We start from the raw sequence: 19,560 nt of genomic DNA, 5'->3' as shown, positions 1-19,560 counted from the left end.
TACACTAAGTCTCTCTCTCCCTCTCTCTGTGAGCCAGGTGTTTGTTCTCTTTTGCCTATAACAGGATAGGTGTAGAGAACTACTGTAAATAAACTGAAGCAACACATATTGTTGGCCAGATTTGTCCTGAGCTTTGAAGTCACAAGGACAGGAGGACTAACTGTGCTCTCCTTTAGCTATCATCTTTCACTTTGTGCAGTTTGTTAGTTGTAGAAGACACTGTGCTGTTCTGTGCTCTTTTTTTCTGTTTTCTTTCTTCTCACATAGCTTTATTCCCAAAGTGGGAAAAACCCTTACATTTTAGGGAGAAAACTACAATTAAAGCTATATTTCTAAAAGCTAATACAGTGCGCCCTTGTTTTACGCAGGGGGATCCGTTCTGGACCCCCCTGCGTAAAACAAAAAAACGTGTATGCTCGAGCCCCATTACAAGTAATGGGGTTTGTGCTCGCGGCGGCACCTGTGGTGCGCGCAAATCTTGGGCACACGCACCATTGTTTCTTCTGGTGCGCGACGGCGGAAGGAGTAACACTGCTTTCAGCGTATGCTGAGCGTATGACGCAGGCGCACTATATACTTCATTCCAACTCTTTCATACCACCAGTGGTGATGTGTGTTGGCAGTGGAGTAACTTTTGGGATTATGCTCTGGGGCTTATCAAGGGTGGAAGTCAAGCTACACACTATTTTCCAACATTATGTTGATGTCTTCCTATGTTTCAAAAATTAGGGAAGTTCCTGAAAAATCTTGGTTTAAACCAAAAGACTCTGGTTGCAGCTTCCAAAAGAAAGGAAGTTCATGCTGCAAATCAGCCCCCATGCTCCAACCATGGGTGCATTGATGGACCTTTCTTCTACCTCAACCAAGTATAAGAATTATTTCCAGTTTCTGATATTGTAATCACTGAACTTGATATAAAACAACTGCCATTCAGAACTTGAGGAAATGTGATTATTTTCCAGAGTGTGATAATTCAGTATTTCACGCAGATTTCACTAGCCTTATTCTCCTTTTTGAGAGATTTACAGTTAGAAACAGGTAGAATAGACAAAGGAGGGAGCCTTTACACTTAAGGGTACAGTCCTGTCTGCAGGTTATGTTGTGTTAATAAAGGGAATCCATTATATCTGGCTTGCTTGAACTAGCACACCAAAACACAATGAGACTGCCTACCATCAAATACAAACAAAATAGATTGACCAGTGAAGATCATCTAACTGTGTGTAGACATTAGCATTATCAGTGCCTATGCTTCATTTCAGCTTTTCCTCACCACTAGTGATTTACAATAGAGAGATAATGTTGGCTAGAGGGAATATGCTATAGTGGTTACCAGGGATGGACATTAATATGAAAGAAAGGTCCAACAATGTGCCATGTTTTGAGTTAGTTAGGATGGCAGTGATTGAACAGCATCAGGTAAAAGAGGGAAAAAACAAGTATCTGTGTCATAGCATGGATGCAACCAGTTATAAGCAATGTATTACTGAAGGTAGTTATTTCTGAGGTAATGACATTGCATTTCAAAAGCAATGCATTGAGCTGGAACAAAGTTACTTTGTTGTTCTTTGTTGTTGTTAGCTGCCTTTGAGTTGACCTTCTTCCAGCCGGCAGCCTCCCTGATTGGTTGGGAGGCCAGGAAGGGGCAGGACTTATGGTTGCAAATGCTGTTGGGACTTGTAGGCAGACAGATATCCCGCCCCGTCCCAGCCTTCCAACCAATCAGGGAAGCCATTGGCTGGAAGAAGGGGTGGGGCTTCCAGCCACAAGGGGGGCACGGCATAAGAAAGGTTGGGAACCACTGATCTAATGTTACTTTGTTTGCTTCCTGTCTTGAAAGTTGCTGTTCAGGTGCTCAGAGACAGCTGGAAGCTGGGAAAGGTCCCTGGGGAGGAGGAGGAATAGGCATGTGCCTGTTCATCCTCGTGTCGGATCTTTCCCTGCCCCCAGCTGTCCTTCCGGAGGCAGCTGGGGACCAGAAAAGGTCCCTGGGGAGGAGGAGGAATAGGCACGCACCCGTTCATCCTCCTTCCAGAGGCAACTGGGGGCTGGGAATGGTCCCTGCAGAGGAGCAATGGGTGCATGCCTGTTGCTTCTCCTCCTTCCGTCCTTTTCTCAGACCCTAGTTGTTTCCAGGATACAGCTGAAGGACGGGAAATGTCCAGGAGGAGGAGCAATGGGTGGGGACTTGTGGCTCCTTCTACCAAGCGCCCTTTTCCTGTCTCAGAGAGGCAGCTGGAAACCGGGAGAAGGGCGCTAGGGACAAGGAGCCAGAGGCATGCACTTGTGGCTCCTTCTCCCCAGTACCATTTCTTGCTTTCCAGCTGTCTCTGAAAGACAACTGAAGGCTGGGAAATGGCAGGGAGGAGGAGCAACAGGCACGTGTGAACCTGTTCCTCCTCCCTGTCCCTTGCTGGGCGAAACGGTTTTGTGTGCCACCAGTGGCACGTGTGCCATAGGATCGCCATCACGGTGGTAAGCCATTGCATCCCATAGTGGGATACTAATCAAATAAATAAATAAAATTTATTTAAATGATTGTATTCATCTGTTGTATTTTATATTCTTTCTATAAACCCTTAAAGAAGGGATACAGTGGGATCTTGGTATCTCCTGGAGTTTGGTTCCAGGACACCTCAAACCCCCCCCCCCCCCCAATACCGAAATCTATGGATTCTCAAGTCCCATTAAATACAATGGTGTAGTAAAATAGTGTCCTTTGTAGAAAATGGCAAAATCTGGTTTTGCTTTTTGTATATTTTTTTTGGGGGGGGGTATTATCAAGCCGTGGATGGTTGAATCCATAGATATGGAGGACCAACTGTATTCACTAGCCATAATGTATTGGGCTTTTTAATTATTAAATATCAGTCTTTAGCATCTTTTCCTTTTTTAGCAGGTTCTGTTGGTTGCTCTCTGTCTCTACCCCCACTCCCAGAACAGAAACAAACTAGTCTTTCCATGTCCTCTGCAAAACCAGCTGCAAGCATGTAGCCCAAATCTTGTCTTGCTAGCTTTGACTGAATTAGTCCCTGCCTCTGGTTCTTTTCTTGTTTCCCTCTGCTTTTCTCTTGTGTCCCTCCTCACACCATGGGAATACCTTTAAATAGTTAGCTTCAGGAGAAGGGACTGGGACAAATACATATTAGCAAGAGACTGTTTGCAACAGAAAGTGTCCCATAGCAGCTTTGTTCAAAATAATTGGCAGAGCCACTCCCTCCCTTCCCCTTCATTTCCATCCTTTTGGTGGGATGCAGAATATTGACTGCATATTTTGTTTTATATCTCTTCTACAAATTTAATTTAGTATATCTGCACTGCATATTTATATCAGTCTTGTATCACTTTAATTGTCATGGTTCCATCCTAGGAAATCTAAGACCAGTTGTTTGTTAAGGTGTTTAGAGTTTTCTGCTGGAGAAATCTAGTACATAGTTTTTTGTGGGTTTTTCAGGCTATGTGGCCATGTTCTAGAAGAGTTTATTCCTGATGTTTTGTCAGCTTCTGTGGCTGACAGATGCCAGCTACAGATGCTGACGAAACGTCAGGAATACACACCCTCTAGAACATGGCCACATAGTCTGAAAAACCGACAAAAAACTATAGATGCCACCCATGAAAGCCTTTGAAATCTAGTACAGTTCACTAAACTACAATTACCATATATTACAGAATTTAACTAATTTAATCCACAATCCCACTTAGTTACCCTCCTGTTTACCTCATGAAACTCAAAACCCTAGGAATTTGGTAATTAGTGGTATATAACTGATATCTCTAGTACAGAAAATGTTTTACTTTATTTAAATGAAAGCTGGGAATCCATGTTCAAGTAAAACCGAGCTAACTGTGCATGATAAGAACTGTCCTTTCCATTCTTTTCTTTCTTTCTTTTCATTTCTTGGTAGTTCATCTCTCTTCATCCTCATTGCTAACATACTGTCTTTCTCTTTCTCTCCTCATGAAGGAACATGAGGTGTATATTTAAAGAATCCACCTGGTTCTGATTGGTATCGTCTTTGCATGTTCATTAGTTTTTCAAAAAACTACTAGCTGGGCAACACTAAAAGAGAAATTAATCCTCCCACATAATCTGGCATTGTCAGACACCTCTATGGTGAGAGAAGGAACTGGCTTGCTTCCTCCCTCGCTCCCATTCTGTCATTACCTGCTGACTGGAGGTTCTTGTGTAAGCAATCTTTGTTGATGTAGAAGAAAGCTTAGGCAAATGTACTGGATAAGCAATGTCACTTATTAATGAAACTTTTCAACATTTTACAACTGCAGTCTGTGTGCATAATTTTTATGTAGCTCATACCTAGCATGTGGTTCTCTAATTATCTTAGCAAAGGAATTTGCTGTGTGTGCATATGAATAATAGAAAATAGGTGGCCATGAGACTGAAAGCCTCTTAATGTGTTTCTGCAGGAGTATTCTTTCTGTGCAAGAGGAGCAAGTGCTTGGGAGTGATTTGAAATGATCCTCAAGTTCAGACTCTGACACTACCCATTTGTCAGGTGGCTTTAAGCCAGTTGATGGATTTGATATATTTTTTAGCATGCCTCCCATCAATAGGATAAAAGAATAAAGAAAAAAAAATCAGTTTAAAAGCAGTTAAGATATCTGGTGCTGGAGTTGCTGAATCTGAGGTTTTGGTGGGCTTTCAAATGCAAAGTAAGTGGAGAGTGTCTGCTTTTGCCTCTACAGTGGTCATTATTAGCCTACTCTCTTCTCTCAAAGCATTGCTTCAGTAATGAACAGAAAAGTGCTGTTTCATTCCTCATGTGCTATGAATGCAGTTGGCTATAAATCATAATGGCCTGTAATGGTGAAATAGTATGAACTTAAAATCATGGCATACCAAATGTATTGGAGCCCCGTGAAGAAGCAGTAAAGTTTTTCATAGATTAAAGCTAAGCTTTTAACCTGGGAAATTCACTCAGTTCTTGGTCTTTGCCACAATGAAAGCTTTTTTGTTTTGGTCCAGGCTGGGGACTGTTGTACATGGCTTTTGGATTCATTGGTTTGTCTTTAACGTTATTTCTATAAACGTAGGGCTTGTACAGATGGGTGCTTTGCGTTGGCCTGGGCCTGAACTAGGGTTGCACAGGGGCTGAGTTGCTCAGCAACCCTACCACGCACCCTGGTCGCCATCATGGTGCACACTCATCCATATGGGCTGCGCCATGATGGTGTCCGTGCGGCGCAGTGCCCAAACAGCACCATGCCAGACGGACGTCGTCATGGCGCATGAGGCTGCCAATGATGCCCTCCGCATGGCCTAAAAAGAACCTGCCTGGTTCTTTTTAGGCCTCCCAGAGGCCACAGTGTTTGGTTGCTGCTGTCTCCATCTGGGACAGAAAGGGGTGGCATCTCGCCGCCCCTTTCTGCCAATCTGTCCAGCCCCTGAGTCACATTTAGATGGCCTTGAGTTCACTCTGGCTATTCATCCATTGACCATCAGCCACAAATTTTATTCTCCTCTTTCTCTTCCTTTTAAGTGATGCCAGTTTATTAAACAGTTTTTTTTAAAGTACACGTTGAGTGTCCCTTATCCAAAAATTCAAAATGCTCCAAAACCTATTCTTTTTATTGGTGGCTAAGATAGTGACACCTTTGCTTTCTGATGGTTCAGTATATGCAAAACTTGTATCATGTTTGATACAAAAATATTTAAAATCTTATGTTTAAAACTATATTCACCCTATGTGTATAAGGTGTATATGAAATATAAATTAATTTCATGTTTAGACTTGGGACTTCTCTTCAAGATATCTCATTATATACGTATATGTAAATATTCAAAAGTCCAAAATAAATAAATAAAAATCTGAAACATTTTTGCTACCAAGCAATACAAAACAGCAATTTTTAAATTTTATATCCTTAGTGCAATTGCATCTTCTTGTTTATGAACAGGTTTCAGTATCTAATTTGTGCTCTTAAGGAAAGCCATTCTTATTTACAGCACTAACAACACTAACTTTCTTGAATTTCAGCTGTTTAAGTTTTGACTTTCTTGGTTTCCATTCACTGAAGTGACAAAAAGAATATATGAATTAAAATTAATTTTAGAATGCCATGGTCCCATATTTTAGAGCTGTATATTTGGTAGTGATGTTATCTGGACCTTTAGTTTTTATGCATAAGAGCAATGGCGTCACTTGGGGATGGGTGGGCTGCACTGAGTAACACCCCAGAAGGGGGGGCTAACACCCCAGAAGAGGGGGTGACACCTGGTCGGCCCCCTACCTCCACAGGTTCTCCTTGGGCTCGCATGTGTGCCCCTCTGGGCCTTGGGGGGGGGGGTCTGTGGCCTGCATAGTGCTTCCCCAGCCAATGTGGCCTCTTCTTCTTGCCCTGGAGGTCCCACCCGGAAGTCTCCCCCTGGCACCGGATGCTACCCAGTGCTGGATCCCCACTGCATAAGACTGTGATGCCTAGTTATGAGTATATGACTTGAAATTAATATGTTTTTATGTGATTTTGTCACTTTGTCTACACATAATATTTTTAGCAGAATAATTACTTGATTGTTTCACTACTCAAAAATGTCTTCCAGTTGATCACTGTGGATAAAAATCATTAAACCTCTAGACTCAATTAACTCATGTATAATCTCCTGTGTGCAAATGAACCATTGCAGATCACACAATGTCTCATATGCAATACTTCTTGGCTGAATGCTATTCACCCATCCAGTTGGTAACTGACTGGCCAGTTTGACACTGTCAAGCAAGTGTAAACATTTCTGACATAATTAAATAGTGTGTGTATTCCTGCTAATATGTATAGATGTTTGAATTGGTTCTTCTTTATTGAACTATTTGCACTGGGTTATTTTATTGCTACTCTTGACAGTGCTACAAAGAATAGAAATTAATTTCCAGATGCTTGTGCATTACAGCAAAGTTCGTAATCTACCAAACTGGAACTCTGTATTGTAGAGATGGGCAAAATACAACCTGCAGGCTGCATGCAGGCCTCCCAGAACCATTTCGATGACCCACAAGGCCCGATCAATCCCCCTGCCAAACGTTTCCCCCTAAAATGCCCCCAAGTGCCCTTAAGAGGATGTGGGAGGAATTTGGGCACATTTTTGCCCCTCTGGGCAATTTTAGGCCTAGGAGAGGCATTTTGTTTAAAGAAAAGAAAGTTAATAGGAAAATATTTTCTGTAATTTCCTGCTAAAAAGGTCTCTCCTGAACCTAAAATGGTTCATGGGCCCACAAAACATTACTAAAATACCCACCACATTCCAAGAAGGTATTTGGGGCAAAACGTTTTGTTTGTTTGTTTGTTTTTGCAGAGAGATGTGGCTCTCCAAGCTTTCCTAGAGGCTAATGTACACCTTCCCCCAGCCTCTCACACTCACCCCTGCTATAATGGAATAGTCATTTATATTCTCAGTGCCCAAGAGCTGGGGTGCTCCCCAGCTGTTTAAACTACATTTCACAAAGCCAGATTGGCCAGTGATCTGGAAATATGGGAGCTGTAATTCAACACATCAGGACAGTACTGAGTCATCTGTCCTTGGCCTTGTGTGTTCCTTATGTTTCATGTTTTTTGTATGAAGAAGACAATTACTGTGATGACTATTGAATAACCATTATCATTTCTGCATCCTTCTCTTTCTCCCCTCCTTAATTCTAATATACTAGAGTTCCAAACGAGAGTGGAAGCCTCTGGAGGATCGCAGCTGCACAGATATCCCATGGCTGCTGCTGTTCATTGTCTTTTGCATTGGCATGGTAGGTAACAAAGAAACAGCTCTAAAGAGATTTCAGCACAGACTTTTTTCAGTGATTGGGTCATTTTTAAAAATCATTTTGAGAAGATTCATTCAAGTTGGGAATGGGTAACTACAGTGAGACAATTTTTGCCCATGTAAACCTTCAGCGTGCTGCAGCATCCAGTTTTTGTTCAAATTACTCTTGGGAGAAGAGATACCAGTAGGGTACTGGCTATCCCCAAACTATCTCTCAGTTCAAATTGCCTTGATAGCAGTGGCAACAGTCCCTCTGAAATGAAAATGCTGCTGCTCAGTTGCAGGTTAGTGAATAGTTAACTCACTGCCATTCGGGAACTGATCCTGGATGATCATGCTAATGTGGTTGGATGAAGGGGGGAAAGAGGCATTAATATTTTTTAACTTTGTCCATTGAGGCTCTTTGTGCAGTATAACAGGTGAGATCTGGGGAATAGCAAGGCAGAGTTGCAGTGGTCTATTAGTAGTCCATCCCCCTGCCCTATCCCACCTACTCTTTTTTGAATGCTTCTGGATTTAGTTGGTTTGCAGTCACATTACACATGGTGCTGCAGAGTTCTATTTGATCATTCTGGGTTTCTCTTTTTGAAGAACATTATAAACCCTTTCAGTATTTCAGAGAAAGGAGATTTAAATTGGAACAGTAATTTCTATTGTATACATCTCTGAAAGAGACCTATCAGGTGGTTGTTATTAAAAAGTACTATTTTTAATGTAGTTTGTCACTTCTCATCTTATTTTTTCACAGGGTCTTATTTGTGGCTTTTCAATAGCTACTGGAGCAGCTGCAAGATTGGTTTCAGGATATGACAGTTATGGAAATATTTGCGGACAGAAGAATGTAAAAGTAGAGGGAATAGAAAACAGTGGCTTAGACTTCACAGACAAGAAGTGAGTACATGTTCTAAATAGTATGGTGGCTGTTTTAAAAACTGATGAAATGTAGCATGATTTTTTTGGCAGTGAATTGCAAGTTTAAGATGAGGAGAAGTGAATTTCTCACAGTACATTTGGTCATTTATCTCAAGCATACTCTCTCCTAAATCATAATTGTGTCTGGATACTTGTGAGAATGAGATGTGTGACATAACAGCATTTCTATGAACCATGGTCTCTGCAGTTTAATGTTGTTGCTTGTGTGTCTTTTGAAAGAAATTTGATTGCTCTAGAAATATGCATAGTGCCCGGTATCTTACTGGAGTTGCTTGTACTACTTACAAAGTGCTGTCACTTCAGTTTAGGGCAATGCCCTGTTAGGACATAACCTCCTACATACATGTTTTAGTATTATACAAGCTTAACTGTCAAGTAACCCAAAGAAACACAGGTTGTTTGGGAAGGTGCTGAGAAATTGTCTGTTATCTCACAGCTACAGTTTAGAGGGAAAGGGTATGACCATGAGAGAAGCTTGCTATTGTAGATTTGCACTTTGATGGTTTGGATGTACATTTTTAAAGAAACAATTTAAGTTAAGTATGATGTATAGGTAAATTTTATTCATCTTGGAAATATTTGAAGCAGGCTTGAGTTTAACTGGACTTTGGAAACAGAACTTCAATTTAAATTTAGTCTCTTCCATTGAAAATATGGAGGGCAGCTTACTGAAAACTGAATCTTGGACATGAAGTAAAGTAACAGTGATAAACATTAATCCACCAAACACTGATACCTTTTTGGCCTACCTAAATGCACAATATACTTGTTGCAAGCTTTCGAAGAAAATTTAAAGTCCGTTTGCATCTGTCTCGAGACAGATTGGATTGCAAGAGAAGAATCTTTATTGAGATGTAAATGGGCTGTAAATTTCCTGGACTTTGAAAATCTCCCACATGGCCAGAAGAAGGAAGAGCCAGCCTTCAAAAGACAATTCAAACTTCAGTACCAATATTTCTCTTCTGGCTACCAGTGGATCACCAATCTGTCTCTCTCTTGGCAACAGGAACAATCCACCTTTCAGCAATACCAACCCCGCAAACCTGGCTATCAAGGGGAATTTAAAACATCCCAATTCAAGAAGAGCCAAGCCACATACAAAAGCTATCTTTGACACCCTTCAGCAGGATTTCCCCGTTGTCAACTTCAGCACCACTTTCTTCACCAACAGACTTCATGCCTGCTACCACCAAGAGCCACCTTCACATTGGACTCAAAGGTGCTCAGTATCACCAAGCATGGCTATGTCTTAAAATTTCAAAGCCGTTCCCCTACAGGCACCCTTCATATATCAACATGTTCACTTACACTTCTCAATGAGGGCCACACTCTACTCAACAAGGGTGCCATAGAGCTGGTCCTTCATGCCATCCAGCTCATTGGAAATAGCTCTCCTTCACACTAAGTGGAAAGTGTGCTCTCCCCTTTGGTCTCTGCACCTCACCACATATCTTTATAAAATGCATTGTAGTGGTGGCTGTACCATATTCAACAACATGGAATCATCCTAGTCCCTTATATCCATGACTGGCTCCTTGTGGCAAACTTCTAGAACTCCTATACAATATCCATATTGTACTTGATCTCCTCCATACCCTCAGGCTAGTGGTAAGCTACATAAAATCCTGCTTGGGACCAACACAATGCATCAGATTAATTGGGACACTTCTCAGCTACAGGTGGATTCCTCCTGGAAGACAAGGCCCTATCCCTTCATCAAGTCATTGCTACTTCCCCAATGAGCAGAAAACCCTAGCACCTCCTCTTCAGAAGAATCAGAGCACAGGACATCCAGGTCCTTCTTGGCAATGTAGCACTGATGACATTGGTAACACCCCCTACACAAGGCTCCACAAACACCCAGACCAGGCATGGTTTATTTCCACTTTTAACCATCTTCTGCACTCTCAGGCAAAGTTTCTCATGATCTCATGCTCACTCCAGTGCTCCCTGCTCTGGTAGATGAAAGACACCAACATATGAGCCCTGGTGGTGCAGTGGTTAAATGCCAGTACTGCAGCCACATGGTTGTAAGTTTGATCTCAGGCAGGACTCCAGGGTCTACTCAGCCTTCCATCATTTCATGGGTCAGTAAAATGAGTACCCAGCTTGTTGGGGGCAATTGGCTTACACATTGTAAATTGCTTAGGGCAGTGATGGCGAACCTATGGCGCACATGCCAGAGGTGGCACTCAGAGCCCTCTCTGTGGGCACATATGCTGTCGCCCTAGCACAGAGTTTGCCAGAGTTTCTTACTAGAAAGCCAGAGGGTCGTGGCACTTTGCAATAAATAAGTGGGGTCTGGGTTGCAGTTTGGGCACTCGGTCTATAAAAGGTTCACCATCACTGGCTTAGGGAGTGCTAGCTCACTGATAAACAGTATAGAAATATACTTGCTACTGCTATAGCTATTGCTATATGAGCAGGCATGCCCTTTCTCCCCTGACAACCTTCCATGATTCTCACCACTGATGTCTTGCTCCAGGGATGGGGAGGCAATCTGGAAGGGAGGACAGTCTAAGGGTGATGATCCAAGGATGAATCCAGCCATCACATCAGTGCTGTAGAGATGAAGGCAGGTAATTCAAGGCCCTATAATCATTCCAGAATCTTGAACAAGGCAAGTCCCCTGATTGGTATCGGACACCACAACTGTGGTCTACTATAAGGGTAGCACACTATTGGACACCCTATTACAACTCTAAGAATGGTGGATCCAGAGGCACATTGGACTTACAACATTCCACCTTCCTAGTGAGCAGAAAACTCTAGTGGACACACTCAGCTGGATCCCTTTATCATCGTACGAGTGAATGCTCCACTTTGACACTCTATACACCATCTTTGTTCACAGCAATCTCTAATTCTATACTCAAGTTTTATCAATCTCCAACTTCTTCCGGTCTGAATCTTCTTTCTTCTCCTTCCTTCTCTACTTCCTGTATTTCTTCTCCAAGGTCTTCCCCTTTTCCTACTCCTTCTGGTTCTGGACTTTTGTTTCTTCCCTGTCTTGCACTTTTTTTCCCAGTCTTTTCTATGTCTTGACCAGAACTCTCTGGCCTTTTCTATAGAGTCGGTTTTAAACCATCTACAGTATCTTGGTATTGAAATGATACGCCTTCTGTTTTCTTCTATCTGTAGAAAATCCCATGTCTTTTCAACTGTCCAATCAAGAATTTATAATCCCTTCTTTTTTTCAAAATTCTTAGGGGGACATCTCTGTAAATTTTAATATGATATCTCCAATTTTTAATTCCTTTTCAAAATTTCTTTGAAGAATCATATCTCGAAGCTTTCTACGAACAAATTGAAGGACGATATATTGTGGCAGTTTCTTTTCTGTTGCCGAAGGAGAACTAATTCGAAAGATCCTATTGATTTCCCATTCGATAAGATCTTTCCCAAGTCCTGTAATCTCTTCCAAAAAAGGGATTATTTTATCATAAAGGTCTTCATTTTGCTCTTCCTTCAATCCTCTTTATTTTTATGGAATTTTCTCTCATCCTCAAATCCATCAAATCTCTTTCTTCTTGGGCTTTTGGCATTCTGGTCTTGAACGTCAGGAGAGGATGGGAACCTAAGAGATGTGTTCCTTTACAGTTGGTATGGGTCCTCCAATATGCCTTCCCTCACTTCCCCATGATCACACACGTCATTACTCAGCTCTGGAGAGCCAGAGTTAGGTGTCTCCTAATCACATCATGGTGGCCCAGGCAGATGTGGTTTGCCCCCATCTCCCTTCTCGCCAAAAGAATCCTTCTCCACATTTTGCCCTGACAGGATCTCCTTACCATTGACCAAGGCAGAGCGAGACATCCAGAACCTCCCATGCTCAGGCTCACAGCATGACAGTTACCCTATAATAATAATGATAATGATAATAATAATAGTAGGGTATTATTATTATTATTATTACCCCGCTCTTCAGCCAAAAGGCTATCAGAGCGGCTTACAAATTGTTAATTAGACATTAACATCACTCCTTTCTCCAGTCTGGTAGATCCTGGAAGCAGCCCACAAATGCTCCACAAGGAAATCATGTACATACAGATGGAAATTATTCCTCCCCCTCCACCATTCAAAATATGTTTCCTCAGCAACTGCAGGCACAAACCCCTTGACTTTCTCATCTTCCTTGCGGACAAAGGACTTTCCTCCAGTTAAATGTTACTTGTTGGCTATCTCCTGTTATTTTCAACATGTAGGCAAATCTTCCTGTTTCCTACACCCATTGGTTTGACAGTTTTTCATGGGATATCAGAAACTACATCCTGTGGTATGAGCCCTGACTTCACAGTGTAAACTTCAACTGGTCCTCTTTGAACTCTTTAAGTCTCTCTTTGAACTGATGGTCACATGTCACTACTAACGCCAAACATGGAAGACTGCATTCTTCATAGCAATCATTTCTGTGAGGTGAGCCAACTCAGCCTACATACATGTCCACAGGGATAAAGTAGTACTTTGTCCTGACATTACATTCTTACCAAAATATGTCTTACACTTCCACCTCAACCAAGATGTTACCCTACTTGCAAAATCGGTCCAATGACCAAGAATAGTACCTCCTCTCTATTGATGTACGACATGTCACCTGGCTTTTTATATTGACAAAACTACCACAGTGCACAGGACACAATGTTTCTTCATCTGTTACTCACTTTGCAAGCTAGGACTACATTATCACCTCAAAAGTTTTCCGGGTGCGTGGCAGCAACTATCCATTTGATTTATGAGATGGCAGACAAATGGTTCCCTCCTTGACTTAGAAGTCACTCCACTAGAGTGACATTGATGTCAATGACCTTCTTGTCCAGAGTCCTCCACAATCTGGCCTCCACATGGTCACAAACCTCCACTTTTGTCTCCCATCACAGAATGGACAGTCCTTCCCAATAGGAGGTGGCCTTTGGCAGGAAAGTGCAGTCAGCTGTCCCATTAATCCATGGATTCAAGTATCCACAGCTTGGAATCAGTGTCCAGGGGAAAATCCGATACGGTGGTAAAAAAAACAAGCTGAAAGGTCAAATTAGCTGTTAGGATTAAATTGAAACTAGAAGCAATTCTGGAGCAAATGTTCCCTTGAGCTGCTCACATGGCAGATGAAGAGAACTGAGAAAGAGCTTGAATGCCAGGGGCTTTATAGGGATGGGTGGAGCTACTGCCAAAAAGTTGCAATCTAAAGTTTGCCCAGTGATTCCAGAAGTTTCTGAGCTTTACTGTGCAGGTGCAGAATAACCCATTTGTGTGGTTCACAGAGACCACAAAGAAGAAATATAAATTCCAAAAAGCAAATTTTGATTTTGCCATTTTATATAAGGGACACCATTTTACTATGTTGTTGAATTTAATGGGATTTGAACATCCACGGATTTTGTTATCCAAAATGAGGTCCTGAAACCAGACTCCAGTGGATACCAAGGGTTCATAGTAATTTTCTAATCTTTGGTATGATACTCCCACCTTTAAGGGTAAGTACCTTGCCAGTCTCAGGTTTTGTGTGAGTCACAGAGACCACGAGAAGAAGAAACAGGTTGCCTACTAGTAACTGTGGTTCTTTATGTGCTCATCTGTGACCTTACACAATCCCACCCTTCCTCTGCTCTTGTGTCTCACTGACTTTTCCCCCTAAGTTCTGCTGGTTGTGAACTTAGAACTAGAGGGGCAGTAAGGCCTACCTATATACTGCAGAAGGGAAGTTGGGCTGCTGCCTAATCGCCAGCTCCATGGCTTTAGAACCTCTGAAAACTGCACTGTTCAGGCACAGATTTTGTGTTAGGTCACAGATAACCACTCAACGAACTACTGTTACAGGGAAGCAAATTGTTCTTCTCAGCAGTAAATTTTGAATTTTGAAAATGAAAAGTAGAAATATAACATCAAAACAACAAGGCAGGGAGGCAAAAAACAAATTTACAGATTTAATATATGATAAAAATGCACTAAAATTAAATTTAATTTTAAGTGTTTTCCTTATTTTTGTGATGTGTGTATTTTGTCTTTGCCACCACTCACAAAAATTCACTGGCCAAATTATGCAAGACCAAAAATCCACTTGACTCCCCCCCCCCCCAAAAAAAAAAAAAAAAAAAAAAGCAACAGAAACAAACCCTCAGTGGGATCCAAGCCAATTCAGCCTTGGGCATCACATTTGGTAACTTGGGGGAACAGCTAATGAAAGCAGTAAGATTTTTGAAGGGAAGAAATGAAAGTTGCCCTTATGAGCTGATGAAATTTTTATTTGCACTACATTTTATTACACTGTAGATTGTGGAGATGGAACTACTAAACCCTTTTCTTTACTTGAGCCAAGTTACATTACAGCTACACTGGCCTCTTCCCTTTGTGGAGCTCAGATATTGAAAGTGAGACACAGTAAGCCAACCATGCAGAAAAACAACTGTTGTTGTAAAAGATACCAGGAGCCTGACTCTCAATCTGTCTTCAGATTAATAACATGTTTTCTTGTGGTCTCAGGTGCTGGAGCTTTCTGACTTTCAGCCTCTCAGAATTTCTCTTTGATGGAAGGATACATACAAGCACAGTCTGGCATACACACAAGAGATATAACATGGCACGAATAAAAGCTGGTTTCATTTCTGTTGAGAAGACCAATCTCAAAAATGAAAGATTAGTGATTTCTTTCTGAATTATTTATGCCACAATATTACAAACTCAGACAATTGAGCTTCTTGAGGTGCTCATCCTTTTGATCCCTAGATGATAAAATCTGTAGTATGCAACAATACATAGGAGACCCAACGACTCCAGATTCATGGCGTAATAATTTTCAGTATCCTAAAATCAGTTGTAATTTATATTGCTCTAAGGTCATGCCAAAATCCACTGAACCTTTAACATATCAAATATGACAAGCTGTTATTAAAGATAGATACAACACAGAAAAGCCATCCTAGATCAAAAGTTTGAATAGTCCTCCATTCTGTTCACAATCTGAGTACAACAGCATCCTCCGTTTTGTGTTCCCTAGCAACTAATATACAAAGGCACACTTAAAAACCCTCAAATGGAAATGCTAATGGTTATATTATTTAAATTGCAATTAATGTTGAGAGGAAGTTGCAGCTCTTTGCTGCAGACTTAACCAAGGGCCAGAACAGACGGCTGTGCAGATGCCAAAAATGCCTTGGGACCTCGGCAAGCACACACCGTGGTCTCAAAGGCAACATCCACCTCTGGCTCACATAGAAATGGAAAAGATCTGCTCCTTTTTGGGCTAGTTTTGGGCCACCCCAGTGCAACTCTTGGGCAGCTTCCAGGCGCTCTGAGGATATGCTTTGTCAAAATGCCACACCCCTGGAGTGTCTTGAAGCTGCCCCCATCTGAATGGCTGTTTCACCCCAGTGTAGCTTCCAGACATCTTGGTGGCATGCGTCATCAAAACTCCATGCATCCAAACCACCTGGAGGCCGACTTTTCTGGCCAGTCTGTTCGCTCCCTTAGTTAAGATCATGAACTGCAAGGAACCTCTTTGGCCTTTCTATTTTATGAAAATCAGTTTTTTAAAACCTGATAAGAGAGTTGCTGCCTCTCACTAAAGGAGATGAGAGCAACCTGTGGCCCTCCAAATCTTCTTGGACTGCAGTGACCATCATACTTCGCCATTCACTGGGCTTTATAGGGTTGATGGTAGTTGTTATATAGGGTTGATGGTGTTCATCTGGCATGGTACTCTGTCACAAATAGCCACAGAAAATAGTTGCTGAGAAAATCTGTGATTATACATCAATTACTAGTGGCTGTTGCTTACATCATCTACAGTGTATACAAGTGGCAGAGAAAGCTTGTTGCAAGAAGTGATGAAATAGCATAGTGTAATGGTTTGTACATTGGACTACCACTCTGTAGATCAGAGTTTGATTCCCTGTGCACCCATGGAAACCCATTGGGTGACCATGAGGGAATCACACACATTCAGCCTCAGAAAATCCCATGATATGGGGACCTTGGGGTCCCCATAAGTTTTGAAGGACTTGAAGGCACACAACAACAATGTCGACACAGCCTAACTGTTCTGACATCAGCTTCTGGTTCTTAAAAGCCGTTTATATCATTAAAGTAAGGAGATACAGCCAGTTGCATCACTGAGGTTGGTATAATCTAGTGAAGGGGGGTGGCAGCTGCCTACCTGGTTGCCCAAATTGTAGCTGAGGGGGTGGTGCTGTGACCTCAAGAGCGCCCATTCAGAGTCCAGCATGACTGCTCTCCCAGCAGCTGAAGTTACTGCCTCTTCCAGCAATAGCCGCTGTTGAAGGGGGTGGTGCTGCAGCCTCTGAAGGGCCTGTTTAAGGTCCAGTGCGGCTGCTGGGCGAGTGGGAAAGGGAATCAGCAGTCCCTCTGGGTGTCACCTGGTGTGGATTGCACTTCCCGCATCCCCGTAGTGACACTTCTGGATACAACTAAAATGCTACTGTTTATTCCTTAATCATTTTATTCAGTAATTTTGAAATTTTAGGCATTCTAAACACAGCAAAATTTGGACCTAACTTCTGTAATTTGGATTGCTGGTATCTGGATAATAGTCTTATAACTGCATACCCTTATAACTTGAACTGAGTTCTATATGTGGTAACAGAATGTATATCTATCAATTATTGGGAAATAACACAGGTTATTTTAATTACTTCTTCCAGAGTTACTTGCAATATCCTACCTGATTCTATCATGTTTTGAACAAAAAGTCAGGCTTTTTGAACCCTGCACCAAGAGTAGCACTGTTATAATGTATTACAATCAATTAATACTTTTTTACATATGGATATTATATTCATTTCCTTGAAATTGCTACAAAAAGTTCTCCATCTGCTCAGCAGCTGACTTAGCAGATGGTTTCATTGTAAGACTGCATGTAGTACACAGAATTATTTCATATTCTCTTTTTTCTTGTCCAAATGTTTATTTGTTTTTTAAAAAGTCAACTCTTTCAACCTTATTAGGCAAAATGTGAAATCGTTACAGTTTTTTTTTTAAAAAAAATAGCTGGTAACATGGCTTGTGGCTAGATTCAAGCAGGAAAAGGCCACAGCTTTTTCAGTAAAAAATAAATAAAACTGCCACTCTTTCCACTTGCCTCTAGATATAACACTGTTGGATGAGTATAATGTTGAATACTTAGTTTGGAACATAGCAAGCATTTTCTCCTTCTTGGACATAAATAACATGGAAAAGATTTTCTTTGTGGCATCATTCTGGCTACCTGTTTAAACTTAAGTACAATCTTCCCTATCCTTTGAACAATCGTTGCCTTTCTCATCTCTTCAGATACCTTAGCCATGGATCATAATGTGAAACTGATATGCGAGTCTAGTCTCAGGAGAGCTAGAATAGCATAGTGGCTATGACTGTGAGAAATGAGCCCTAAGACAGGAAGATCCCTGTTCAGATTTCAGCCCCAGATTTACTAGGTAAGAACACTAAGACTCAGGGCACATGTGTGCATGTGCTCACCCACAAACATATGCCGTTTACTGGCCTGCGTTATGGGGCTGTTGTAAGGATAACTAAGGGAATGTCTCTTGAGCACTTGAACTTTGGCGTGATCTTTCCCTTGAACACAGACAGAAGCCAACACTGTGGATCTTTTGGAGCTCTTTATGTACTCCCCCAGCATGGTCTAGTGTATATGCTTCCCCAGCATGGTCTAGTGGTTTGAGCGTTGGACTATGACTATGGAGATCAAGGTTCAATTCCCTGCTCAGCCATGGAAACCCACTTGAGTCATGTTGTAAGCTTTTGTTGAGTCCTGGTATTGGGAAAAAGGAGGCCTATCAAAATAATGTAATTATTAATGAAATATCTTATTGAAAGATCTCCAAGTTATAGTTCCAAGCAGTTCATAGCATGAACTGGGGTTTGAATCAATGCACAGCCATGGAAGCATATGTAAAAGGCAATGCCAAACTCCCTCTGAACATATCTTGCCAAGAAACCCCTGTGGTAGGGTTGCCATAAGTTGGAAATGACTTGAATGCACACAACAATAATTTGTGTTTTACAGAATAATGGAGTGGAAAATAATAATCTACTTTCAATAATGTTTATCCATCAAGGATACTGTTTTACTGCAAGTTCCCATTATAATTTTATCAAGTAACTGTTGCTTGGTATGTTATTGTGAGGGTGGGATGGTATAATCATCTTACATGGTCTGGTGTGAAATAAAAGCTCAGTTCTCATGTGGTGATTATAAAATTCATTTTATAGTGGAAATGTTGAAATGCATGAACTGTAGCTCATTAATGTGCTGGAGATCAATCTGCAACTGTGAACAATTGATTAAAATATGTTGCTACTTTTCTGTGTCACATACATCAGAATAACTAACATTTCCTATAGTATTCAGTGAATCATTCTGTAAATTCAACACTTACAGTGTTCATTGTCACTAAAATGAATGGCATTTATAAAATAGTGTGGCCAGCTTTGAGTGTGTATAGATGCCAACTTTAGTTGCTAAATATTCTTATATATTCTGAATTATTCTTAAAAGAAGCTATTCCTAGCCAGATAAAATAAGATAAAAGGTTTGATTGTTCCAGGAGGAAATATATCACTGAAAAATGAAAGGTAATAGTCTACTTGGGAGATGTGATGTGAGGTTGCTAGCACATCTTTTTCCTCCATAGTACCACAATCCTTTGCAACCAGTACTTCTTTGTTTTCATTTTCTCTCTCTTTCTCTCCTACTGATATTTATGTATATGTTGATTCACTATTTAATGACTGAATCAGTAGATCTGTTGTAGTTAGAACTAACAGGTTTCGGTCTTTAATGTGATAGCCACGCATATGTCCACCTTTACATAAGGGATACCATTTTGAATTCTGTAGAAGTGTCT

The 19,560-nt window shown here is 41.3% G+C and overlaps 1 protein-coding gene across 3 annotated transcripts in view; it reads left to right on the top strand.

Moving 5' to 3' along the window:
- LOC149323244 (choline transporter-like protein 1) overlaps positions 1-19,560 on the top strand; it is a 118,159-nt gene that overhangs the window by 33,996 nt on the left and 64,603 nt on the right. For all 3 annotated transcript variants that reach the window (XM_089488638.1, XM_089488639.1, XM_089488637.1), the window contains exons 2-3: positions 7,662-7,751; positions 8,517-8,659. In XM_089488638.1, coding sequence (XP_089344764.1) covers positions 7,662-7,751; positions 8,517-8,659 — 233 coding nt within the window. The remainder of the gene's footprint in view (positions 1-7,661; positions 7,752-8,516; positions 8,660-19,560) is intronic.

The sequence above is a fragment of the Sceloporus occidentalis genome, unplaced genomic scaffold (genome assembly GCF_023333645.1).
Source record: "Sceloporus occidentalis isolate IW3139 unplaced genomic scaffold, rSceOcc1.0.p SCAF_1, whole genome shotgun sequence".
In the NCBI taxonomy this organism is placed as follows: Eukaryota; Metazoa; Chordata; class Lepidosauria; order Squamata; family Phrynosomatidae; genus Sceloporus; species Sceloporus occidentalis.
Note: the sequence above shows the minus strand (reverse complement) of the source record. Positions and strands in the feature narration are given on the sequence as shown.